At 40.5% G+C, this 27,105-nt stretch overlaps 1 protein-coding gene across 3 annotated transcripts in view; it reads left to right on the top strand.

The window, feature by feature from the left end:
* Positions 1-27,105, top strand: part of LOC121876720 — a 241,408-nt gene that overhangs the window by 75,343 nt on the left and 138,960 nt on the right. For all 3 annotated transcript variants that reach the window (XM_042382078.1, XM_042382079.1, XM_042382076.1), the window contains one exon: positions 24,328-24,647. In XM_042382078.1, coding sequence (XP_042238012.1) covers positions 24,590-24,647 — 58 coding nt within the window. In that variant the 5' untranslated portion in view covers positions 24,328-24,589. The remainder of the gene's footprint in view (positions 1-24,327; positions 24,648-27,105) is intronic.

Consider the following 27,105-nt stretch of genomic DNA (forward strand, 5'->3'; position numbering starts at 1 on the left):
TTCTTTTCTTATTTTCCCTTATATCTCTCATACTTCACCAAAGGGGGGGAGGGGGGTGGTATTGTATGTCGCGCCCGAAACTTTTAATGATATACTACTGTGTATGGCCTCAACCTCAACCTCCTCCTCCTACCCCCAACTGTCCCTCTCCCTCCTCCACCATCACCTCCCCTTCCTCTTCTCCTATAACCTCCTCCCCCTCCTCCTCCTCCCCTTCCTCCTGCTCCTCCTTCTCCTCCTCTTCCACCATAACACCCCCCTTTTCCTCCCTCTTCCACTTCCACCATAATCATCTCCTCCTTTCCCCTCACCTCCCCAGGAAGTTGGTGAAGAAGGGGTGGGTGGGGAGGGGTGAACTTGGATTATACCGACCTACCGAGATTAAATTCCCTGACTATGGCCGTCTTGCAGAGACTTTGGAGAACTTGTCGCGGTAGACAGGGTCGGGGGAGCTTCCGACTCTCCGTGACTATGTCTTACTTGTGTTTGAACTCTCGTCTTTGGTTTTGATTTTTTTTTTTTTTTGGGGGGGGGGGTGAGTGGTGGGGTTTATTTTGGTTTGAGTGGTGGGGTTTATTTTGGTTTGAGGTTTTCTTTTGATTGTGTGGTTTTATTTTATTTGGTTTTTTGTTATTGTTTATTTTTTTTATTAGGCGTTGATTCTTTCGTTTTTTTTTCATGTTCGTTTTTTTTTGGGTAATGCGGTTTTATATTATTGTGAACGCTCCTTGTTTTAATTTTCGTTTTTTCTTTTAGGGTTCATTTTTCGTTTTCGTGATTGTAATTTTTTTCGACGCTGTTTTTCTTTCCGCTTGTTTTTATTTTGTTTTATTTTCGGTGTTAATTGTTTTCACGTTCCCCATTATCTCGTCTAGCCAAGCTCTAAATTTCCATCCTCCAAACTAGTCAATCAAGCTCTCCTTCTCTGTTATCCAGCCTAGCCAAGCCCTAACTTACAGGTCCCACCCCCCCCCGCTTAACCAGTCTCCCCCCAACCTCCAGCCAAGCCACCCACCCCCCTCCCTTCCCGTGCCTCCAACCTAGGCCAACTTACGGTACAGCTGGGTAAATTTGGCAGGCAATATCTAGTCCAGACTGGGTTTAGTATACGGCTCCGAGCGACATAACGTTTGAGTTAGGTCTCCGAGGCTGTACTGTGTTAACACCACCGCGTCGATACTGAAGTGTGTGTGTTGAACGCCTCAGGGACCTCCTAGCTTCTCCCAGATTCTTTAGGGTAATACGGTATATATATATATATATTCCTCCTTCCTCGTATAACTTGAAGATGTGTGGTATTGTTTGTGGAACTCGAACTGGCTTGAGTTAAATAGCTACATAGAACGTATTAAAGAATGTATATATAGCATTAGAATGTTATGTAATTGAGGATTTTTATTTAATTTTTTTTTATGATGTGGTTATATAAGTTCCGGCATAATTAATTAAACCGACTTAATTTTATTAGATATGTTTACTTAACCACGCACGTCTTTTAATTGATGTTTTGAGAAAGCGTTTAGTTACGGTGTAATTTATTTATTTTTTTTATTTTATTTTTTTTTTGGTGGGGGGGGAGATTAATCGGCCCAAATACGTAACGAGAAATACATAAAAAAAATAATCTTACACAATCAGGCCCCAGGCATCCTCGTCTCTCAGTGTTACAAATTTTCCGGTTTTATGGTAAAGTTCAAACACATTTAATTTTTTTTATAGGTAAGACCAGCTATTGATACCTGGTCACCTGCCTCGAAACTAGGTCATTGTTATCTATTGTTGGGGGCCGGAGGGGGAGGAGGGGGGGGTGGGGGCTGGAGGGGGAGGAGGGAGGGGGAGAGACAAGGAGGGGCTAAGAGTCACGTTATGTGTTGTGTACGACTGAGTATCCTTGGTTCTTTGAAGTCACCTTAGTCTTCAGTCTCACGGGTCGTTATTTATTGTACATCTTCCCTTCTCCCCTTTCCCTCCCTCCCTCCCTTCCATATCCCCTTTCCCTCCCTCCCTCCCTCCTTCCCTTACCCCCTTTCCCTCCCTCCCATATCCCCTTTCCTTCCCTCCCTCCCTTCCATATTTCGTCTTCAGGAGCCGAACAAAGCGCGTGTCTTAAGGATGTGAGTTCAGAGAGCAGCGGTACTCAGAGGTTGTTCCTTTTGTTTGGCTTTATTCATTATATTTTGTTCATGGTTTGGGGGGGGGCGTTGTACAATGTTCACGACAAGGGGGGGGGGCGTTGTACAATGTTCACGACAAGGTGGGGGGGGGGTGTGTGGTGTACAATAAATGCATCACTTGTTGTTAAAAACACTTAAGTCACCTCACTGAAAACTTAAATCGACTTATTTTTAACAGGAAATATTATGTGGGTCATTTTAAACTTGTGAAAAATATCTCCTGGAAAACAACTGGACGTTTTCCTGCACGATTTTATGAGAATATTCACCGGTCTGACCTTCGTGTTCTCCACCATAAGTTTTACAAAGTCGACATCAACAAAACCGCGGAGGGAATGTAACCTAACCTAACCACGGTGTTCCTTGACTTATCCCCTGATATATTTTGTGGGAACACCTGAAGATTAGTCCCTTTCCATGGTTTATTTCATCTGCTGATTAAACACCCTTAACGTTACCTGGGGGGTTTAGATTATGTTAAAACAAGATGGAAGAGTTGTTAAGCTGTGTGGGGGGGGGCTAATCTTCAGGTGATCCGTTTTGTGTTCACCATTACACGTCATTCACTGTAAGTTTACGCCTGGGAGGTTGAAGTTATTATCATCTCTACAATGTGGAGTTAGTACATAGTGAATAACTGATGGATGGATAATACAAGCTTTGGGCGTCATAGTTCTCTTGAAGGGTTAGGTAATGGCACGTAGTCGTCTCCTGACAGATGGCGCCGGATCACACACACACACACGCACACGCACGCACACGCAGGCGAGTTTATCTTAACACAGTTCTATTTTTACCTGCATACAGATCCCAAGCTTACTTGCAATCCTATTGTTTTTATTGAGTATAGTGTGTATATATATATATATATATATATATATAGATCCATACTGATATATATATATATATATATATATATATATATATATATATATATATATATATATATATATATATATATATATATATATATATATATATATATATATATATATATATGTGTGTGTGTGTGTGTGTGTGCGCGCGCCAGTAATCCTATTTCTCCCATGGCTGCAGGGATAGGAAGTAGGGGGTGAGCTCAGCGTTGAAACATGCAACCAATCACAGGCATCCACACCTTCCCCTCACTTCCTCAGGCGCCGTTATTATATTATGTGAGGGAAGTGGAGTGGCTGGGGGTCTTTGTGTCATGATCTCGTCTCATCAAATGACTGAGGGTTCATGTAGCACCTCAACATAATGAAGCTGTGTCACCTCCACTCGTACCCCAGGCTGGATCTACAAGTTGACAACACTGAATTATCCCAACACAACACACACAGGCTTGCCTACTGTAAAGAAGTAGCGGTGATTATCCTTCCTCTCTGCCAGGCGTGTCAATCTTGTTGCTTTTATTTACACCTTGCCGTCAATCCAGCCAACTCTGGCGACATTGTGGATATTATTCAGACCTTTCATTTATTATTGTATACGTTACTCCTGAATAATGTTTCCTTTTCAACACAGTAACCCCCCCCCCCCAGACAAGGTCACAGATGCGTTAAAAGAAAAGGTCACGTGGCATGGCTGGAGGTCATCAGAGAGCGACCAGGTTTGTGTTGGTGAATAATTCTCACTGGACTGCCACCAACCATGGCAGCAGGACGGCAGATTTATACCGTGAGCTGTGGCCTTTACCAGCCTTGACACAACAGAGACGTAAACCTTGCTTAAGCCAGAGAAGTTTGCCGCTAACTCTTGAGCGTCCTGCGCGTAAAAAAAAAAACTTGCCTGCCCTCTATTACCTCCGCTGGTCTTCTCAACGATGACTTTCGCAAGGTTTTTTTTTTTTATTTTTTTTCCCGCCAACTTGTAACATAAAAACCAAGATGGCGCGAACTTGTGTATAGGGCCGGATGACATCACAGTCGAGGGTGAGTCACGGCTGGGCTAAAACTTTTCTCCCTTGATTAATGTAAAGCACAGTGTTATTTAACCAGCTCCCAAAATTCCCTTGAAGCATTGTAAGTAGATAACCTCCCCACCTCCTTTATCCCTTACTACACTCTGAGCCAAATAGAAAACCCGCCTTGCAGTGCGCTAGAAGGCCCTTATCCAATCCTAAATCCCCCCCTTCCTATAAAGTAGAATATTTACCCCTTATCTAACCCTAAAAATTTACCCTTAAGGTAGAAAATCCTTTATCCAGCCCTAAATCTTTCCCTTAAAGTAAAATATTCTGTATTCAGCCGTAAACTTCCTTGAGGCGAGCGAGATTAGTCAGCTGTCATCTCTCTCTCCTCTCCTCTCCTCTACTCTACTCTCCTTTCCTCTCCTCTCGCTGTAATACGTAGTTTTGGATCTCATGAAGTTTAACCACCCCGAGTTTTTTCCACCTGTTGATTAAATACCTTCACTTTACCTGGGGCTGATCTACAGGTGATCTATAAATCCATAACATTGTGTCGTGATTTAAAACGTGTGTGGAAATTCTTTTAATAGGGAGCGTCATATTGTTCTGTGTACGTATTGTTTTCCTGTGTACGTATGAATGTCCTGTGTACGTATGATTGTCATGTGTACGTATGATTGTCCTGTGTACGTATGATTGTCTTGTGTACGTATGATTGTCCTGTGAACGTATGATTGTCATGTGTATGTATGACTGTCGTATGTACGTAATAGTCCTGTGTGCGTATTTTTGCCTTGTGTACTTATTTTTGTCCTGTGTACGTAGGATTGTCCTGTGTACTTATTATTGTCCTGTGTACGTATTTTTGCCCTATGTACGTACGATTGTCCTGTGTACGTATGATTGTCCTCTGTACGTTTTAGTCCTGTGTACGTATTTGTCCTGTGTACGTATTTTGGCCCTGTGTATGTATTATTGCCTTGTGTACGTATTTATGTCCTGTAATTATTATCCCCCACCTAAACGGACGTAGTAGGGTCTTCAGATCAGTTCCGTCTGTCTGTCTGTTTGTCTGTTCGTTCTTCATCTCGTCTTAGGGTTTCGTTTCAAATAATTGTTTGTTTATAAATTAACCTAATATGCTGAAGTGGCTCTTGGTAAACTGAATTCTCTTCTGTCAATGTTTACTTCTTCCTTCTTCCTTCTACCTTCTTCCTTTCTCTTCCTTCCTTTTCTTTCTTCTTCCTTCTACCTTCTTCCTTTCTCTTCCTTCCTTTTTCTTCCTTCTTCCTTCTACCTTTTTCTTCCTTCTTCTTTCTTCCTTTTTCTTCCTTCTACCTTTTTCTTCCTTCTTTCTTCTTCCTTCTTCCTTCTTCCTTCTTCTTTCTCCTTTCTCCTTCCCTTTTCTTCCTTCTTCTTTCTTCTTTTTCTTCCTTCTTTTTCTTTCTTCTTCTCTCTTCTGCTCTCTTCTTCTTTCTTCTTTTTCTTCTTCTTCTTCTTTTTTTTGATGTTGTTGTTGTTTTTATTCGCTCTAAATCCTCTTCTTGTGGTGTGTGAAGCTAAATGAGTTGTGAGCTAACTCGATAAATATACATTATTTAGGCTTTGTTATGTAAGAGAATCCAGTGTGTGTGTGTGTGTGTGTGTGTGTGTGTGTGTGTGTGTGTGTGTGTGTGTGTGTGTGTTTGCTCTTGGCTGGCTGAATGAAAGCAGTGAATGAAGAGCAGAGTCTTGTGTTTGCACTTGATTCCGGCCACTGCAGTTGAGCTGAAAAAGGCTTGCAACAGTTTAGTGAGAACAATTCGTTTACAGATCAACTGAAGATTAGGCATACCAGTTTATTTCACCTGATGATAAAACACTTCCGCTAATCTAATCTAAACTAACTTAATTTAATCTAACCTAATCTAACCAAATGTGACCCAACCCGACCTGACCCAACCCAACCTGACCCGACCCGACCCAACCCGACCTGACCCAACCTGACCCAACCCCTCATGTATCATTTGATCATCAGGTGCAATAAAGTAAGGGGTGCCCAATCATCAGGTGATTCCCCAACGCACTTATACCACACGTTGTATTATCAAAGGTAAGGAAGAATGTAATAAGTTAATTGAAGTATTGTTGTGTTCCTTAATGTCAATTATACATCTCAAAAGGAATTCGGCCAACAGGTAACTTTTCCTTTGTGAGTCGTGAATGGTTTGTGTATTCTGAGTAGGAAGTTTTTGATTTCGTTTTACTCGGTCTGTAGATGTTCTTTCGTTTGCTTTTGTTGGTTAACTTTTCGTGTTTGTGTGTGTGTGTGTGTGTCTGTCTTTTAAATTTTTTTTTCTCATTTTTTAATTTTTTTTCGTTCGGATATACCTCTTGCTAACATGTGAATTAACCTCTTGCTCAACCTCTACCTAACCCCTAACCTGACCTCCATCTAACCCACGACCTAACCTAACCTAACCCACGACCTGACCTCCACCTAACCCACGACCTAACTTCTACTTAACCCCTAACCTAACCTAACCTAACCTAACCTTCACCTAACCCACGACCAAACCTCCACCTAACCCACGACCTGACCTCCAGCTGAGCACCGTCCACTGGCCAGCGTACACACAGTAAAAAAATTTATTAGTGTCCATCATTGTCTGGTGTAACCCTGTCCGATTTTCTGTTAGTCTCACTTATTGTGTATTGTCCGTTCTTTTTACCTGTGTGTGTATGAATACCCCGTGTGTGTATGAATACCCCGTGTGTGTATGAATACCCCGAGTGTGTATGAATACCCCTTGTGTGTATGAATACCCCGTGTGTGTATGAATTCCGTGTGTGTGTGTGTGTATGAACTCCTTGTGTGTGTGTGTATGAATACTCCGTGTGTGTATGAATACCCCGTGTGTGTGTATGAATACCCCGTGTGTGTAAGAATAACCAGTATGTGTGTATGACGTGTGTATGAATACCCCTTGTGTGTGTTACGTGTGTGTACCCCTTGTGTGTGTGTGTATGAACTTTGTGTGTGTGTGTATGTGTGTAATACCCTGTGTGTATGAATGTGTGAATACCCCGTGTGTATGTGTGTGTGTATGAATACCCCGGGTGTGTATGAATGTGTGTATGAACACCTGTGTGTATGAATTTTGTGTGTATGAATACCCCGGGTGTGAATATGTGTGTATGAATACCCGTGTGTGTATGAATACCCTGTGTGTATGAATTTTGATGAATACCCCGGGTGTGTATGAATACCCTGTGTGTGTGTGTGTATGAACTCCTTGTGTGTGTGTATGAATACCCCGTGTGTGTATGAATACCCCGTGTGTGTAAGAATAACCAGTATATGTATGAATACCCCGTGTGTGTAAGAATAACCAGTATGTGTATGAATACCCCGGGTGTGTATGAATACCCCGTGTGTGTATGAATACCCCGTGTATGTGAATAAAATAAAACATATCCCTTCCACCATACGTTTGGGATTAATTCATTTTACATGTATAAAATGTATTGATATATTCACCGTGTATGATATGACACTGTTCTCTCCAGTGAAGGCTCAAAGGGAATACAGTATGTGTGTGTGCGTGTGTGTGTGTGTGTGTGGTGAAATATATCGTGTATGGTTAACAAATATTTTTCGTCATAAATTTACGGAATTAATTATACATGTGTGAGGTGAATTTTTTTTAGTATATACATTTTTTGTGAAGTAATACACCGTGTATGATGAATGAAAACTCTTACGTCATGGTATTATGTATACGCCATGAATGAGCAAGACCTGTTCCCTCTAATGCGGGCTCTGTATGTATGTATGTATGTATGTATGTATGAATGTATGTATTTATCACACTTTCGGAAATATAGTTTTTTCATGTATGATTATTCACCCAACTTAATACATTATACACGAATTATGTATAAATAAATCCCCCCCCCCCCATGAAACCACAATTTGAAATAAACTGTATGTTGACTTATCTATACACACAAATACAGTTGTTAATACCACTTCAATAAAACTCTTTGATATGGAAATGAAAATTAATCTAGTAATTGTGAACATTTTAATGGTGTAATTTTTTTAACTATTTTATTTATTTTTTATTTTTAGTATTTTTTTAACTACTGTATTTTATGTATTTTCTACGTATTTTAATAATTTTTACCAATTTCAGTTAATTTTCCTATTTTACTTTTTTACCTATTTTAATGGTGTTACTTTTACCATTTTTAATTGTGTTAAATTGACCTATTTAATGGTATTGTTTTGACCTCTTTTGGTATTTACTTTTTACCTAATTAAGTAATTAATTTTCCCCATTTTAATGAATTTAAAAAATATTTTAAGGGTGTAATTTGAGCTTTTTTTATTTTCATTTGTTTTATTGGTGTTATTTTATTCCTCCTAGTGATGTTATTCTTTTACTTATTTCAATTATTATTTTTCTATATTTTACAGAAAGAATTTTATTTTATTTAAGTCGTTCAGATACTAAATAATTTATTTTTTTCTTAATTAGCAAATTGGTTAATCGACTTAAAGGAATTCTTGCGCAAGTATTTTTAGCCTCGGGGGGCGGGGGGTAAAAGGTCATTCAGCTGGCATTGACCTACTTCACAAGGGTCAGGTTATTAAACGTTACAAAGTGAAAAATTAATTTAACTGACTTTAAGACACATCACAGGAGTGCGGCGGCCGAGTGGATTCAGCGATCGCCTTACTATAAATAGACAAGTGACTTTATAAAATTTCATCAAGCGCTTGAGGTCCACTTTCAGGCTACAACATAATTTTCCAGGTGTCACTTAGATCGCCCCCCGACTCTCACTTGTCTCGACCATGTTAATATTGTTGTTACTGTTTACTTTATAATTACGTATCTGTCTAAATAAACATCATTTCACCAGCTTAAAGTTACATTTCCAAGTCAAAGTCATATACCCGACTTAAAGGTCACCCAATCAGGTTTAATATAACACAAACGCCAAAAAACCCATTGACCCAGCTTAAAGGTGCGCTATAAGGGTCAAGAGGTCACTCAAGTGGCTTTAAACCCTCATCAAAGGAGTAAAGAAAAAATCATTCAAACAAATTTAGAGTTTTTTTCCCCCTTGACGTATAAATTCGATTCAGATCATCAACCTGACACAAGAGGACAAATTTAGGTGATTTCCGCTAAGTACCATTATGAGCCCTGATGACCAGACGTTCCCTGTGTTACTTTTTACTCTAAACTCAGGTATAATAGATCTTGCCTCGTTACCGTAATCTCCCGGGGGCACTTGGGACACGGTTTGGGCTGTCTTCCTCGTGATGCAGCTTGAGTTCGACTGTCCCATGAGTTTTTAGGGGATTCATATTAAATTATTAGTGGGGAAATATATATTAAATTATTAGTGGGGAAATATATCGAGAATGAGGCTTTGAGAATCCTGTGAGGTGTCGTGAGTCAGTTACGTACAGTCACTCAAAAAAGTTTCTCTACTTAGGGGGACATCGATGAATTTCAGAATGAACACTGCGACTCCTGTTGTCTCGGTAGGGTTGTCAAAATCCTTCGTCCATTGTGTCATATATTTTCAACACGATTTTGTATAGATAGTTATTTGAGTGACTGCGCATTCTCACGTCATCAGGTACCAGGAAAATGAAAGGGAGCATTTTCTGAGAATCCTTCATTGTAAGTGAGTCAAATGAATGTAGGAGTTTCTGAGAATTCGTATTTGCGTCGTAACATGATTGAGACAGAAGGGTTTTCACATATCTAGTTCAGGGAAAAAACAAAACAAATATTGACGAAGAACTACTTAATACTTGCGTTAAGTTACACCTGAAGAAAAAACTCACTCACGAAAAACCATCTATCAGTCAAGTCGGGAAATGCGAACACTTGACTGGTTAAATGCAGCCACCAAAAAAAAATAAATGAATAAAATTGAATATATTATTTGAGGATCTGGAGCAGGAAGATGGTTGAGTTTCTTGAAAACACCTGAATATTTTTCCTAATTTCTTCAGGTGAACTTGGATAATAATTCTGTGTTGTTGAATGTGGTGAAGCGTGGAAACGGGCTACGTGTTGTAGAGAAGTGTGGGGCCAGGGGAAGAGTGGGGTAGGAGTAGAGACGAGGTGATGGAAGAAGAGAGATGAAGGTGAGGAGAGAGAAGAAGGGAAGGGGGGTGAAGAAGAGGGGAGAGGGGAAAGGGGGGATGAAGGAGAGGGGAGGAAAAATGAGTGAAAGGGAGAGGACACCAGGTAAGTACACAAAGTTTGCTGGCTTCAGAAGTTGAGTTTGTGTTGAAGTACCTGACCCCCACCTGACCCTTCTTGCTTTAAAGTCGACAGCGTGTTTGATTACGAAATGAAGTGATGGAGGAAGAAGAGGGGAAGTACTTCATGGGCATCTACTGAACCTCCCCCCACCCCCCCACCCACCCCTTCTTCTCGCACTGCCTTCCTTCCCCTTTGGATACGCCCTTGACTATTAAAATTGGGACGAGTTCCTTTTAAATCAACTTAGGAGAAATAGCCTTGCCATTTCCTTCATCTGGTTATGGCCCGTTACCTTACAGTAGATTCTAGAAGGACGCGAATGACATAAAAACACAAGCGCATACACACACACACACGCACACACACACACACACACACACACACACACACACACACACACACACACACACACACTGACGGCCCAATATAGCGGTCGAAGTACCATCAAGAGTAAACCGTAAAACTCAAACTAAAATGTTTTCTTTTTGACGTTCCCGGTTAAGTGTGAATAATTCCACGCACGACGTAAAAAAAAAATAATAATAAATAAATTGAAGGAGTTTGAACACAGGTGGGGTTGGTGGTGGTGTTGGGGATTGTGGTGGTGTTGGGGGTGTGGTGGTGGGGTGTAATGACATATACTCTCTCTCATAATCCCTTCCTAATCCATTTAATATTTTTGGATGCCAACCCACTTGTGTATTGTCTTCATTAAGGTGTGTGTGTGTGTGTGTATGTGTGTGTGTGTGTGTGTGTGTAATATGACCATGTTGGAGGCAGCAGCAGCGAGTGAAGCTTACTGTTGGCACTAACTAGCTGGGTTAATTTACCCTGAAGGAGGCGCATGTCAGTATTTTCACCTCGTGGGGTTTACGCCCTCTCCAGTCGACCCAGACTCTCCTGGCACCTGTCTCCTGGGACTCTCCTGGTACCTGTGACTCATGGTACCTGTGACTCCTGGTACATGTGACTCTCCTGGTACCTTTGCCTCTCCTGGTACCTTGTGACTCTCCTGGTACCTGTGACTCTCCTCATACCTGTGACTCTCCTGGTACCTGTGCCTCTCCTGGTATCTGTGACTCCTGGTACTTGTGACTCTCCAAGAATCTGTAACTCTCCAGGTATACCCGTGGCTCACCATTGTATCAGTGACTAGGTAATGACTCTCCAGGTATCAACTCTCCAGGTAGTGACTCTCCAGGTAGCAACAAGACTGGTAAAACAATATATATAAACCTCCCTTAAATTACAGGTAGCAGAGGAAATTATAGAAGAGCCGTGAAGCGAGAACCACCAGACTGATGTTAATAGTTTTAGTTACGGGGAGTTAGAGGCGATGGTCCTGTGTTTTGTTAGCGGGTTTTTTTCTTCACTTTAAAGCTGTTTGGTTTTGTGTTTTTGATGGTATGATTTTCTATTTTTGTTTTTCTTGGTTAACTTTTTATTCTGGGTTTGTTTTCGTTTTTGTTGTGGTTTATTTTACTGTTTTTTTTTTTGTTGTTGTGTGTGTGTTATTTTTGTGTTGTGTTTTGTTGTTTTATGATTAAATCGGTTTTTTTTGTTATTGTAGTGAGTAACTCGGGTTTTTTTTTATTTTATCAAATTGTTATCGGGTTTTTTCTAGTTTTTTATGAGGAGTAAATTTGTCTTTTAATCGAACTTTTTTTTTTAGTAGAAGTAGTAAGTAGTAATAGTAGTAGTCATAGGCCACGTAAAAAAAAGTTATAGGAGTAGTAGTAGTAATAGTAGTAGTAGGAAGAACTATATCGTTGAAATTTTCTGATCTTCTTTTATTTAGAGACGACGACCGGCCGTTGCACCCCGAGGGGAACAAGCGAAGGACTAGAACTAATATTGTGTGTTTTTTTGTTGTGTTTTTTCAATGTTTATTATTGTTTTATATTTATTTTGTGAGAGATGGCCCCTTAGAAAACTGGTCTCAAACAACAAGAGAACTATCCCCTCGTGTTTTTAATGTGTGTTTGTGTGTGTGTGTGTGTGTGTCAGAGTTTATTAATGAAGGAAAGGTGTTTTGGGTGTAGTTTTAGCTGTTTATGAATAGATGAGGAAAAAATGTACGTTTTTTCCTTTTAGCGTTTATTGTTGTAAGAAAAGTGTTTGTTGTTGTTTTTAGCGTTCATAAATGGAGGGGAAAGATTTTTATTTAATTTTTTTTTTTTATCGGTTTTGAATGTGTACTATTTTATGGCGGGAGTTGTAACGTTCATTTATTACCCGGCTATTATTTTTGGGCTGTGTTAGTCATCCCGTTGCCCACATCTTTACTCTCTGATTAACTGACTCATTGTTTTTCCAGGTGAGGGAGATTTTTCCAGGTGTTTTTTTTATACGCTGCCAGATGTATGACAATCCTCCCACACACACACTCTAAACATAACAGTAAGGAATCTATCGTTACCCTTGTCTAGGAGGTACAAGATTCGACTCCTGTTCTAAAGGGTCGCTGGTTCGATCCCCAGGTAATACCCCCACAAGTCGACTCTGTTATTAATGGACATGTGACTGTAGATGGGGAAATGGAGGCTTTCGAGTGCAGTGCCGGGCATGTTGTCTCCTTGTGTACCGAGGCTTGGGATTTTTATGTCGTATTATGGGATGGGACACACACACACACACACACACACACACACACACACACACACACAAGCTCCCTCCGTCATTCCCTCACACACATACATACATACATACATACACGATGGACAGGTGGCGGCTTAATCAGAGGATGAGGGAGGGAACTTCACGCCAATTAACCTGACCAATTTGTTGTGCTGGGGAGTGCATCAGCGCGCTCACACGGTGCCCTAAAGTTCACTCACGTTCATCAGGCTTTCATGGAGAGTTGAGTATAGAGTTCAGCAGCGTTCATTAGTCTGTAGAGTTTTTAGTAGAGTTTATCCAGGTTTGTTTGAAGTTCACTTGCGTTCAACAGGCTTTATGTAGAGTTTATGAGTCTACGGCGTTCTGGAGAGTTTGATCGAGTTGATGGAGATCAGGAAAGTTCACTGGAGTTTGGGAGAGTCGAGATAGTTGGTCAGCGTGTTCAAGTAGACTTCAGTAGTGTTAAGAAGGGTTCACCAATATCCGTAAAGTCTAGCAACTTCAGGAAAGTTCAGGGTGCTCTCTCTCTCTCTCTTCCTTTTCTTCTTCCTCTTCCTCCTTTTCTTCCTCCTCTTCCTCCTTTTCCTCCTCCCCTTCCCCTTCCTCCTCCCCTTCCCCTTCCTCCAAACATGTGTATCGTGGCGTCACTACTAAGCGTAATTAACGAGGCCATTAAAACAGGTGTTTATTGACAGTTCAGGGGAGGTAATTGGTCGTCGACATAACGGGTGTATGATTCACATACTGTACATACATACATACATACATACATACATACATACATGCATACAGTAGGTAGCAGGCAGCTACCAAACAGGGAGGTACTACCGCCTGGGAAGATATTGGAAGCATAATGTATTGTCTAATGGTAGACCCTGCTGCCATATGGCATCACGAAAATTGTGACCAAGTCCCTGGTTGCTGATCTGACTTTCTGCCTCATTTACACACAATTGCAGGGTCTCAATTGTTTCTCTTACTATGACAACACAACATACATATATTGTTTCTCACTTTTGATCTTTTTGCATTTTTGTATTTCTTTATGGTTTATTATTATTATTATTATTATTATTATTATTATTATTATTATTATTATTATTATTATTATTATTATTATTACATTTTCGCCCCCCAGGCCCCGATGTGGGTCAGTGACCTGTACCCTGGTGGGCTAATCCCCGTAAAAAATAACCAAAAAAACAAACAAACAAACAAACATACATTAAACAGACCCTACAGGCAATTGCTTTGTATAAATTTATGTTTACTATAAGTTTAGGATCACGTGACCCCTCCCAGTTAATTTCTTGTGATTAATCTCTCCAAACGTTAACCTAACCTAACCTAACCTAATTTGGGTTGGCAAATTTATTTATCCCAGATCTACAAGGGTCATTTTCATCCTTATTATACACGGTGTATTAATTTTTTTTTTTTCATGATATATTACTGTTGCATTTTTCACCGACTATCTCTATTATAGTTTTCATCGCATATTTCCATCGTCTTTTTCATCATATCTTTCTATTGTAGTTTTTAGGAAATATTTCTATTGTATTTTTCCACGATATAATTGCTGTAGTTTCATAATCTATTTCCATTGTATTTTTCCTGATAGATTTTTGGTGGTATTTTTTTATTATTTTATTTTCATTGTAATTTTTTTTCTTGTCATATATTTTTGTTTATTTTTTTCATGGTCTAATTCTCTTGTGTTTTTTTTTTCTTTTATTTCATCTTTTATTCTCGAGAGCGCCACACCTGTCTCTCTTAATTACCACCTGTATACGAGTCACCTATTAAATTATTCTAGGTTATTTTGAAATTCTGCGATTTTTTTTTTACCTTCCCTTCCTGCCTTCCCTTTCTCCTTCTTCCTTCACCCTTACCCTCCTTCTCCTCCTGTTGCGTCTCCTTCACTCCTCTCCTCCTTCCTTCCTTCATCCTCCCCCTGCGTCTTCTTTCCTCTCCCTTCTTCTCGTTCTTTCACCCTCCCTGTCAAATCTCTTTTCTTCCTTCATCCCTCCCTCTTCTTCCATCCTCCTCCTTCCTTCTACCCTCCTTGTCCCCTCCTCCTTTCTTCACCCCTCCCTCCTCTCTCATTCCTATTACTCCTCTTCCCTCCCCCTATCGCTCACTCCTCCTCCACCCCTCCCAGCCTCATCCTTCTCTGTCTCATCCCTCCTCCTCCTCCTCTCCATCTATCCATCCCTCCCTCCCCTCCTCCTTCCCCTCCCTCCCCCTCCCTCCCCCTCCCGGCTAGAATATTTTCCACCGCCCGGATAAAACTTTTCAAGAAGCGACATTATTGTATTAGAGTATTTTATGTGAAATTCCAGACCCTCGTAAAACCGGGATAAACTTTAAAAATGATAATTAACTTAACTTCAGCTTGTGTGGGTGTGGGTGTGTGTGGGTGTGGGTGTGTGTGGGGAGGGGCATGTGTGGTTTGGGTGGAGGATATTATTATTATTATTATTATTATTATTATTATTATTATTATTATTAAATAGGGGCATCATTTATTATTTTTCTCCCAGGATTGACTGTTGTTAGACCATCTTTACAATTAATAAGGGTAAAGGGGAGGAGGATAATATATTTTTGTCCCAGGATTATCTACAACACCGTAAATTTATAATTGAAAAGGGGGATCCATCCGTACCTGAAAAAAGACAACAGCTGGTGATTATTTTGTTTATATACAGTATTATATAATGACGAACAGATCACTGGCCGCTCTCTCTCTCTCTCTCTCTCTCTCTCTCTCCTTTCTTATGTTGATTTATTTTCCCGTTTTACTAGAAGTGATAACTAAATTTCTTTGCTTGTAGCTCACTTCCACCTCCTCCTTTTTCCCCCCACCCCCCCATCCTCCTCCTCCTCCCCCTCCTCATCTTCTTCCTCCCCTTCACCCTCCTCCTTCACTAAGTTACAATATCATTCTAAAAACTCCACACCGCTACTCCTCTGTGGTAGTGACTTCCTTGATAAGTTTCATATTATCTTATATTTACTGTTTTTATTTTATGCATTATTATTATTATTATTATTATTATTATTTTTATTATTATTATTATTATTATCTTGATTTTGTTGTTGCTGTTACTTTTTTTTATACTATTATTATTGTTTGTATGCCGATTTTTTGTTTTCATATAATTTAATAATATTTACCGGGTCGTATATGTAGGTAATAAAAATCACCCACCCATTCAATCTTAAGGTCAACACCTCCACCAAATATCAGGAAAACTCTGTAAATATGTCGAGACGAGTTCACTAGACAGATAGAATGACAAATATTCTTCCTTGCGCGAAAAAAAAAAAAGAAAAAATGCCTTACACACACTTTTCGGTTAATATACAGCAGCATTTTGTTTTCTAATTTTAATTAGTTATGTTTAGCGTTGAAACTGACAGACAGACAGACAGATAAATGAAAAATGTAAACTTTCCTCGCGAACATGTATTGGCGTCCGGGTCATAAAAATCCGACAATATTTACTATGTGTAAACTCGCCTCTCCCGGAAAAGTTGCCAAGCACTGTATTCCTGTTTTATTTTTTTATTTTTTTATAGCACAGCCGCGTTTTACCCCATATAGAGAATGGAGCGAAAATGTGTAATTAGGGCATTTTAATTGGCTCGTACTAATAGGCCCTGGGACAAATAAGCCAATTACGCTCCCAATTATGGTTGTTTTAGGTCGTACTTTGGTGTGGTAATAGTGAAGGATTGGCTCGTGATGACTGTCATATTTTACTCCCCCATATATTCTTTGGTTATATAGTTTCTTATAGTGACGTTAGCTGTGATCTATAGCCGTCTCACAAGCTGTCGACGCTAACATAGCTTAATTTGAAATGGCTTTTAAACTAGAATGACTTAGTGGTGGCGCCTGGCCTAATTTAGCTCAGTTTAGGTTGAAATAGCCTGTAGCCTTATGTAGAATAGCTTAATGTAGGCCCTAATCTAACACACCTTGTTTTATCTTATCATAGAGTAGGTAGTCTGGATTAGCCTAGACTAGCTTAGCCTTACTGAGCATAGCCTAGCATTGCCTAGACTGGCTTATCCTTACTGAGCATAGCCTAGCATTGCCTAGACTAGCTTAGCCTTACTGAGCATAGCCTAGCATTGCCTAAAGCTTAATTAATGAAGAGTTCAGTTCGTCCGTGTGTGTGTGTGTGTGTGTGTGTGTGTGTGTGTGTGTGTGTAGAGAGAGAGAGAGTCACATAAGCACTCCAGGCGACCCTTGTTCCAGGTTATTAAGAGCAGTAAATTGTGTCTTCAATTCGCTAGATTGCGCTCCGGGATTAAATTCGTTCACCTGCCGGAGCTCATCAGGTGAGTTATAACGCATATAAATAGAATCCCAGACAAAAGATAACATTACCTTGCTCAAATTCCTCTATATATTACTTTCACGATCGCGTCAAGTATATTGCTCTCAGGATATTAAAAAAAAAATAACGTTGCCATTTGTATGTAAATTCTCGCCTGGTTCAGTTATGTATATATATAGAGAGAATAAAAGATCCATCGGAGGCTTGCGAATAAACTTTAATGTCTTTTGTTTTGTTGTTTTAGTTTGTGTTTAAGTCTGTATAGTGTTTGGTGGTTATTTCCGCTGAGTAAGCCTGAGTAAGGAGGATCAGCGCCATCTGTCTACAAGTGTCTAAATCGATAATCCCGAAATACTAAATGCGCTCTAGTGTTTATACGTGGCATATTTTTTTTTTTTACCACCCAGAGAGCTGCTATGCTTTCGGGATCAAATAGACAAACGATAGAAGTAAATGCTTATGTCAGATGTTAGTGGTAAATATTAAAGCCAAACGTCATTATCAAACGTTCGGGGTCAAACGTTAAGGTGGGTCTGGCCAGGTACACACTCTAGGTAGGTGGGTGGGTGGGTGTATTCCTTGACTAAAATAAGTTAATCCTTGGAATACAATGAGGCGATTAACCCCACGTTGTTGAGGATTAAACTGATACAACTGTACAAGAATTTTTCTCTATGAACAAATTTTTTATCACTATCTTTAACTTGCTACTGTAAAATGTAACTTGTTATTGTGCTATACAACTCTTAACTTTAATATGTAACGTGTTGCTGTAATCTGTAACATTCTCCTGTAATCTGTAACTTGCTACAGTAAAATGTAACTTGCTGCTGTTGTGAGAATTAATTTCCACCCTTAACCTCCAGGTCCCTGAAGCACCGTAGTAGTGATCTTGTGTGGTATCGGACTGGGAATAGCAATCCAATGTGGTATATGTAAATAATTTGCTAATTAATTTATGATTTAATTAGCTAGTTATGTTAGGGAAATGAATATGCGGGGTGTACAAAAGTTAGTTGTAAAAACACTAGTTGGCACCCGCAAGCCGCATTACTTCACGGGAAGTAGTGCGGAATTCCTCTTTCTCTATTGATCACGTTAATATCGTTTAATTTACACGATATCAGCAACAATAGTTAACTAAAAATGTAAATATGTATTTCTATTAAGAAATAGTATTGTAAAGAAAAATAATAATGATTATTTAGTTCTTTTTTTACGTATCATTGCGCGATTGCGTCACGCGATTGTACAAGACGGTAGAAACACCATGACCAATTAACACTTCACGGGAGGCAGACGCGACTCTCAAAATCTAGAAGACACCCGGCAACCCAAGGACTATTTTAGCTCCTCAGTTCCCCCAAGACTCTATGCAACTCATAGCAGCCCCTAAAATAATAGCTAAGTACCTTTTTGGCAGACGCGACTCTCAAAATCTAGAAGACACCCGGCAACCCAAGGACTATTTTAGCTCCTCAGTTCCTCCAAGACTCTATGCAACTCATAGCAGCCCCTAAAATAATAGCTAAGTACCTTTTTAAAGTTTAAGTGCTCACTTATTCTTGGGTACCGCTATTGTAAGCGTGCGGGGCTAGCTTAGGTAATTATATTATATTATATTTTAATAACTTAGATTTAATATCTACAGTTGCATTCTATGTGACCTTACAGACAGCCTCACCATCACACTACGAAAGACTGAAAAGGCGAGCCTGAACTTCTAATGATTCCCTTGTGGGTGACTATTGTTCTAAGCATATAACCAACACAGGGCACAAGGGAAGCTGCCTGATAAAGTAGTACCGTCGGGTGGGGAGCAAATCTGATACCATGATACTACCCAGTGTGAGTTTGTACCTTACTCGAGTGTAGGATGGCTGTTATTGCTTGGAGAGTGTGTGTGAATACGAGTGTCCAGTGTTCTTGTCTATTTCATTCACCCACTCACCGCCTTCCTTCCTTCCTTCCTTTCCCTCCTTCCTTTCTTTACCTCCCTCTCCCTCCCTCTCTTCCCTGCCTCCCTCTCCTTCCTTTTCTTCACTCCCTTCCTCCCCCTTCTCTCGCCTTGCATTTCTCCCTTCACTCCCTCCATTCCTCCTCCCCTCTCCCCTTCGTTTCTTCTGCCTGCTTTTCGCCTCCATCCTGTTCGCTTTTCTTATTTTCAATCTCTTCTCTTCGCTTCTCTTCTCCTCTCTTCTCACGTCCCTTTTCCCTGAATTTGTCTCTCTATTCTGTACCTGTATGTCTGTTTCTGTATCTGTATCTACCTGTAATTATCTGTTCCCTTGTTTCTGTACTTTCACCTGTAGTTTTGTCTCCATACTGTACGGTAGTTTATATACCTGTACCTTATACCTTGACCTGTACCTTGTACCTTAATTGTATTCTCTGTAATTGTAACTGTATGTGTAATTGTACCTGCACGTGTAATTGCATTTGTAATTTTACCTGTATTTGCAATTGTACTTGAACTTTAATATCTGATTTAATAATACAGAACGAAAAGAAACGAATTGAAATGACTCTCTCCCTCCCTCTGACACCTAATCCTGGAGTGTGTGTGTGTGTGTCGACTCTCCTCGTTAATATCAAAGTAAAAGCGGAATTGACATAAGCTGGGGGTAAGAAGTGTTGTGCCAGGTAAACCGCTACCCTGTTTGTCAAGTAAATACAACACCTGGCAGAAAGTCTCCTGGCTGTATGTGGAGAAATGTTTTAGCTCGGTAAAAAGTCACAAGATTTTTTCCCCACGTTCGGTAATTTGTTGAGGGAAAATCACCTTGTTGATCACCGGGATGAGGTGGACATAATATTCGTTTGCCATCCAGAGATATTTTAAATTCTACAACTTCAACAACTATTGGTGGATCTCGATACAATTTGGTGAGTGAATGTAACCGAACAAGATCTTGATCGTGTTAAAAAATTATAACATTCCCATGATATATTAAGAAGTTACGGCCAGTTTTGTTTTCAGGTGCAAATTAGTGTCAGATCTCATGAATGCGATAACTTGAGAAAATCGGCATGGATCTCAGTGAAACTTGGTATGTGCTTGTAACCCAACATGATCTCAGACTTAAACGATAATCATTACTTTACTTTGATGTTCAGTGAAGTAATGGCCATTTCTTTTCTTTTTTTAAATATATTGAGACAACTCGTGGAGGTTTGGGAGCCTTGTATTTTTTTGTTTATACATTTTGATCACACACACACACACACACACACACACACGCACACACACAAAACCAATCGCGAGTACTTCCGTTCTCATCGTCATCAATAAATCAATAATGTTGTGTTATTCATGTATGTATGTATGTAGGTCTGTCTGTTTCTGAAAGACGACGCCCTGAGAAGCAATAACAGAAGAGAAGACACAGCCGGATTCACACAGTCGCCCCAGTAGTCAAGTACAAGACTCTGACAGTGTGTATCTTATTAGGAAGAGGAGAGGGAGAGAAAGAGTGGGAAAGTGAGAGAGAAAGTGAGTTGGGGAGAAAAGGAGAGAGAGTTGGGGAGAAAGGGAGAGAATGAGTTGAGAGTGAGGGGGAGAAAAAATGGGACGATTTGGAGAGAGAGAGAGAGCATCAATATGTACCGGTAAATTACTCCTATTGAAACACGGTCAACGTTCTCAATAACGCCTAGATTACAAATTCTCCCATTTTATATAACGTTGTTTCCATTTTCCGTGTGATTTTATCAAGATTTATCTTATCCATTTTCATTGTGGATTTACATGAAATATATATATATATATATATATATATATATATATATATATATATATATATATATATATATATATATATATATATATATATATATATATATATATATATATATATATATATATATAATTTTTTTTTTTTTTTTTTTTTTTTTTTTTTCCATAGGAATGATTCACGGTTTCTGATGTAAACTATCCTCGTTCTCTACTGTTAAAACCTCTTTTTTTCTGAACCAGTCTTACATTTTCTGTTGTGTAAAGGCCTTCACTTACGATACAGTCAGTCAGTTAGTTCCGTTTTCTGTTGCGTGAGTTGAAAGTCGTCCTGCTGTGTGATCGTTTTCTTTGGTGCAATTGAGGGAGACTATAAAGTTTAGAAAATCAAAAGTTGTATTGAGAGATTCCGGGAAAGCCGTTCGCTGGAGAGAGAGAGAGAGAGGGGATGTGGCTATTAATTCTTCCAACAGTGGGAAATCTACACCAATCATTCTTATTTACGTTAACCATTCTTATTTACGTCAATCATTCGACCCTAAGATATTTTGACATCATTTAACGATATCCTAGTTGACCATTTTTTTCCATCGGTCGGGGTCGTGGCTAATTCAATTTCGTTTGGCCAGACTGTAGCCGAATTTGTCCCTATTTTGGGGTAATTGTAGCTAATTGGACGATATTTGACCCGAAGCCGTGGAACTTGGCCGAAATTGTTGCTGTCAAGGGGTGAAGAGGGATGAGGTGGGGGAGTCTCTCTCTCTCTCTCTCTCTCTCTCTCTCTCTCTCTCTCTCTCTCTCTCTCTCTCATTTTACCACTTTAGAAAGAATTAAAACCCACATCTGGATCCGACTACACAATTGCCTTTATTTTTTGGGCGTAAAAAATAGCGTAAAAGTATTTAGTGTTCGTATATGTGCTTGAACATTTTACAAAATACGGCCTCCATTCTGGCTAATTGGTGGAAACAGTACAAGTCGTTTACATACCAAAAAAGTTGTGAGGTAATAATTACAGGTGAAAGAGGGAGAGAGAGAATGTGTGGGGTGGGGGGGTGGGTGGTGGGGGGGAGTTTAATTCACATCTACGGTAATCCAAACTGTCTCTAGTTTCGTTTTCGTCATCGCTGGTTGGTCCTCCCCATTTGTCATCCCTTGGTCTCCCCTTCATTTTCCCCTCACCTGTTTTCTCCTTGTTCTTTCCCTTCATCTGTTTTAATATCCTTCTCTCCCTCCCATCATCTCTCTAGCATTTTCCCCCTCCCTTTATCTCCCTCATCTCCCCAACATCTCCCCCCTCCCATTCTCCCCCTCATCTCTTCTAATGTACTATCCCCTAAGTCGTCCCCTCAGTCTCTACCCTCTCGTTCTCCCCTCATCTTTCCTAATATACTCCCCTCACCCCTTCTCTCTTTTCTTCGATTACCTCTTCCATGTTTTGTTTTCCATCTCTCTCTCTCTGACATGTACGGTGGATGGTCAGGGTCAGTTCAGTGAAGTATTTATTGATAACGTGTCGGTGGTCGTGTTGGTCTTCGTATTGTGTGTGTGTGTGTGTGTGTGTGTGTGTGTACGCTGGTGAGATAGGGCGTGAGGGTAGTAGGGAGAGATGGTAATGGAACTGGGATTGTATTAATTCACAAAGGGAAATTCTGAGAGAGGAATGCGGAAACCAGAGCGTCCCGGATTCCGAAAGAGCCCTATGTGGGGTATTCTCTCTCTCTCTCTCTCTCTCTCTCTCGATTTTACCCAGATTTTATTTTTTCGATTTTTTTCCGATTTCTAGCTCATTTCTTCTTTCTTTTTTTTTGTGGGGAGATGTGTTATGTCAGTTCTTTGTCCACCACTTCTAACCTGACGGATTTTTTTTTCAACGTAAGGTTGAAACAATAAACGATTCTTAGAGACTTTTTTTTTCCTTAAATAAAGATAGAGAGATTCGCCCTTTGTTCAGGTACAATAAGGTACTTAGGGTAAAATTGTTCCTTTATTTTGACTGTCATCTATGTATGGTCGTGGGGTAAAATGAACTTGCTACTTACTTTGTGTTGCAGCTTCAAGTTCACCATTTAAAAAATTGAAATCGAAACATATTTATCCAGAAAAAAATATATACAAAGTGAAAAGAAAAAAACAGTACTTAACATAGGCTGATCTTAGTGAGTGCCAGAGCTGATTTAAAAGTACTTGATGAATACTGTACACTCATTCATGTGAAGAAAATCCTAATATAACAAAATATCACATAGAATACCTGTTTTATGGTGTTATAAATACGTATATTTAGCTGTATGTGGATGATAATATTCAAGATACGAACCTTTTGGATATTTTTTTTTTAACGAACAACATTTGTAAGGAGAGAAAATTATATAGTACGTGTCTTTGAGATGAATTCTTACATCTCCACTTATGGGGAAAATTGAATACGCGAATCCTTGTACATCTGGGACCCGATTCTCATATGTGTAGAGGATGAAGGGAGGGAGGTAAGGGGAGAGGGAGGGAGGGATGAGGAGAGGAGATAGGAGGGTACAGGTTGGCGTTTGTATGGCCGTACGAGGGAGGAAGGGAAAGTGGGAATTTTGTGTAGTTGAGGGAGTGGGGGGGGTTATACGTTGGAGGGAAGGATGGAAGGGAAGGAATCCTATACTTTGAAAGGAGTTTTGTAGGATGTATGGAGGTAGGTAGGTAGGTCGGGTGAACTTATAGGATTTAGGGAGGGAAGGATGTAGTCGTACGAGGGATGGAAGGATGGGGGGGGGAGGGAGATGAGGAAGATCGCATAGCAGGAGGAAGGGTATAGATTGAGTGGGAGGGAATTGGGAGAGAAAGAGGAAGGGTGTAAGGAGTATTTGGAAGAAGAGTGAAGGAGGAATGGAGAGGTGGGATAAAAAGGAGGGAAGGACTAAGGAACCGATGAAGTAGGAGGGAGGGAGGGAGAAGGGAAGAAATGGAGAAGAGAGAAAGACAGGAAATAAGGAAGAGCAGAAAGGAAAAGAGGTAAATATGTCGACTTGCTCTCGTGTTTCCAAGTAGTAAATATTGACTGACAGTAATATTAACAAAGTTTTCCTCAAGTTATCTAGTAGTTATGTGCGTCTGAGTCTTAATTCTCTCTCTCTCTCTCTCTGTAGCTAAGTAGCCTATTTGCTCTCCGTGTTTTCAATAATTTTAATCTTAATATTAAACTCTCATTTTATCTTAGGTACAGGTGTTGTGGAGACTTCCTCATCTTATTCAGTGAAGCCGAAACTTAATAGGGACCATTTTGTTCCAGGTTGGGGAGTCCTGCACGACCTCGCTCCATGATCAGGACGTAGAGGTCACTTAGCGAGGCTTCACTTTGACCGGGGACACACACACACCTGGGTCATCGTCACAAGATCACACTGCTTCAGGGTCACGCCTAATCCCGAGGTAGTGACACTTCTTCAGGAATTACACCCTCCCCCCCCTCCCAAGGTCACACTTCGAGGCCCACACATCATTGAAGACGCTCGAGGCCCACGCAAGTCGACCCCCCCCCACCCACGTCTAGGATGGCCCACACCCATAGTCTGCTGCTCCTGCTGGTGGGCGTCGCCGTCTCGTCCCTGGGTGAGTACTGCTCCTCTTAGGTTTCCACACTACTTTTTGTTTACGTCTCTTGTGGCCAGTTGTTGTTCTGCTCAGGTCAGCCAGACACTATTGCACGTTTCCTGGGGGTGGTGGACGCGTGCTGAAATTCGTCTATGAGAAACTGTCGTACGTCTCATAAGGCATGGCGGACACGCTTGACGCACGCTGCCGTCTGTGAGGAAGAAACTATCGTACACTTGGATGGTTCATGGACTCGCTAAGGCCGGAGGTCTTAATCTGGGGATGGATTTTCAAATATTTGCTCTCTGCTGCACGTATCCCAGCAGTTGTGCCGCGGGGTTACACAGGAGGGAGGGGTGAGGTGCAGCCAGCTTATATGACTGGTGGTGTTGGTGTGGTGTGGAGGCTTGGTGTTGTTGGTGTGACTTTCAGTGTTAATGTTGTGGTGTGGAGTGTCATAGCGTGCTTGGTGTGGAGTTGTATTATACAGCCTGGATGTGGATTACCGATGACTTCACGTAGTATGGAACAGTGGCTGGCAGCCCGGATGAGCAGGCAGGCAGGGTGGTGAAGGCACCGACACTATACAGAGATAGTGAAGAAAATAAATTAAACGAGATAGTAGTGACTAGTAACGATGTTAGTAAGCAAATAGACAAACTAAAGCCTAATAAGTCACCAGGTCCCGGTGAGATATTTGCCAGAGTATTAAAGGAATATAAGGAAGAGCTTAGTATGCCCTTAGCAAAGTTGTTTAACATGTCCTTAAAAACAGGTGTAGTACCAGAATCCTGGAGGATAGCGAATGTAATACCAATTTTCAAGAAGGGAGATAGATCACTATCCTCTAACTACCGCCCAATCAGTCTAACATCAATTGCAGGTAAATTACTGGAAGCAATCATTTCAAACTCTATTCGAAATCACCTGGAGAAGCACAAGTTGATCAATGATTCCCAACACGCCTTCACAAACGGGCGTTCATGTCTAACTAATCTATTAACATCCTTTTCATCGGTTTTCGAATCAGTGGACGAGGGGCACAATTATGATGTGGTAAATCTCGACTTTAGCAAAGCCTTCGACAGTCCCCCACGAAAGACTAATAAGAAAAGTGGAGGCTCATGGCATTAAAGGTGATATTCTAAAATGGATTAGGGCGTGGTTACAGGACAGGAAACCGCGAGTGAGCATTAACGGCACTAAATCCCATTGGAGCAACGTCACTAGTGGAGTTCCCCAAGGCTCAGTACTTGGATCATTATTATTTATTATATACATAAACGACATAGATATCGGCGTAGACAGCAACATAAGTAAATTTGCTGATGACACTAAAATAGGACGTGTAATTAAATCTGACGAGGACTCCGCAAAACTACAGGAAGATATAAACAAATTTTTCGAATGGTCTGAAAAATGGCAGATGAAATTCAATGTGGACAAATGTAAAGTACTCAGTATAGGCGATGTAAACAGGGAAACCAGATACCAGATAAACAACGATGTTATTGAGAAATCCGACTACGAGAGAGATTTAAGAGTAATGATAAGTAGGAATCTTAAGCCAAGTAAACAATGTGTATTTGCTCGAAACAAGGCTAATAAAGTACTTGGGTTCATACAAGGGAGTGTTAGTTACAAGACTAGCGAGGTCATCTTAAAACTATATCTTGCGCCTGTGAGACCTCACTTGGGTTACGCAGTTCAATTCTGGTCACCATATTACAGAATGGATATAGAATCCTTGGAAAGAATTCAGAGGAGAATGACAAGACTTGAGTACCTTGAGTACAGAGACAGGTTAAAGCATCTTAATTTGCACTCCCTCGAGAGACGTAGAGTGAGGGGCGACATGATAGAGGTGTATAAATGGAAGTCAGGGCTAAACAAAGGGGACATTACAAAAGTTCTCAAACTATCCAACCAGGAGCGAACTCGTAACAATGGTTTTAAGTTAGACAAATTTAGATTTAGGCGCGAAATAGGTAAACATTGGTTTGGAAATAGAGTAGTGGTTGAGTGGAACAAGTTACCAAACATCATCATTAACTCGAATACGCTGGAGAGCTTCAAACATAGGTTGGATGGATATATGAGCAATAGGGGTTGGGTGTAAATGGGACTGCCCAGTATGGGCCAATAGGCCCGCTGCAGTTTCAACCATTCCTATGTTCTAATGTTCAGGGTGAGCAGACAGACAGACAGACAGATAGACAGACAGGCAAGGTAGACTGGAGTAGAGGAGGGAAGTAGCCAGACTCACACATACATTATGCACGGCGTCGATTACCGTGACACGAGACCCCACTAACCCACTGGTCGGGTTAAGGAGGCGTGTGAGAGGCTGACGGCGCAGACAATTTCCCCCCACCCGACAATTTCTCTCTCGTTAGGTTAGGTTAAGTATGGTTAAGTTAAGTTATAGGGACAAGGGTGACAGTCTTCGGGAGTCTTAAAAGCATAAATCTCTATC

Source organism: Homarus americanus, unplaced genomic scaffold (genome assembly GCF_018991925.1).
Source record: "Homarus americanus isolate GMGI-L3 unplaced genomic scaffold, GMGI_Hamer_2.0 scaffold53604, whole genome shotgun sequence".
NCBI lineage: Eukaryota > Metazoa > Arthropoda > Malacostraca > Decapoda > Nephropidae > Homarus > Homarus americanus.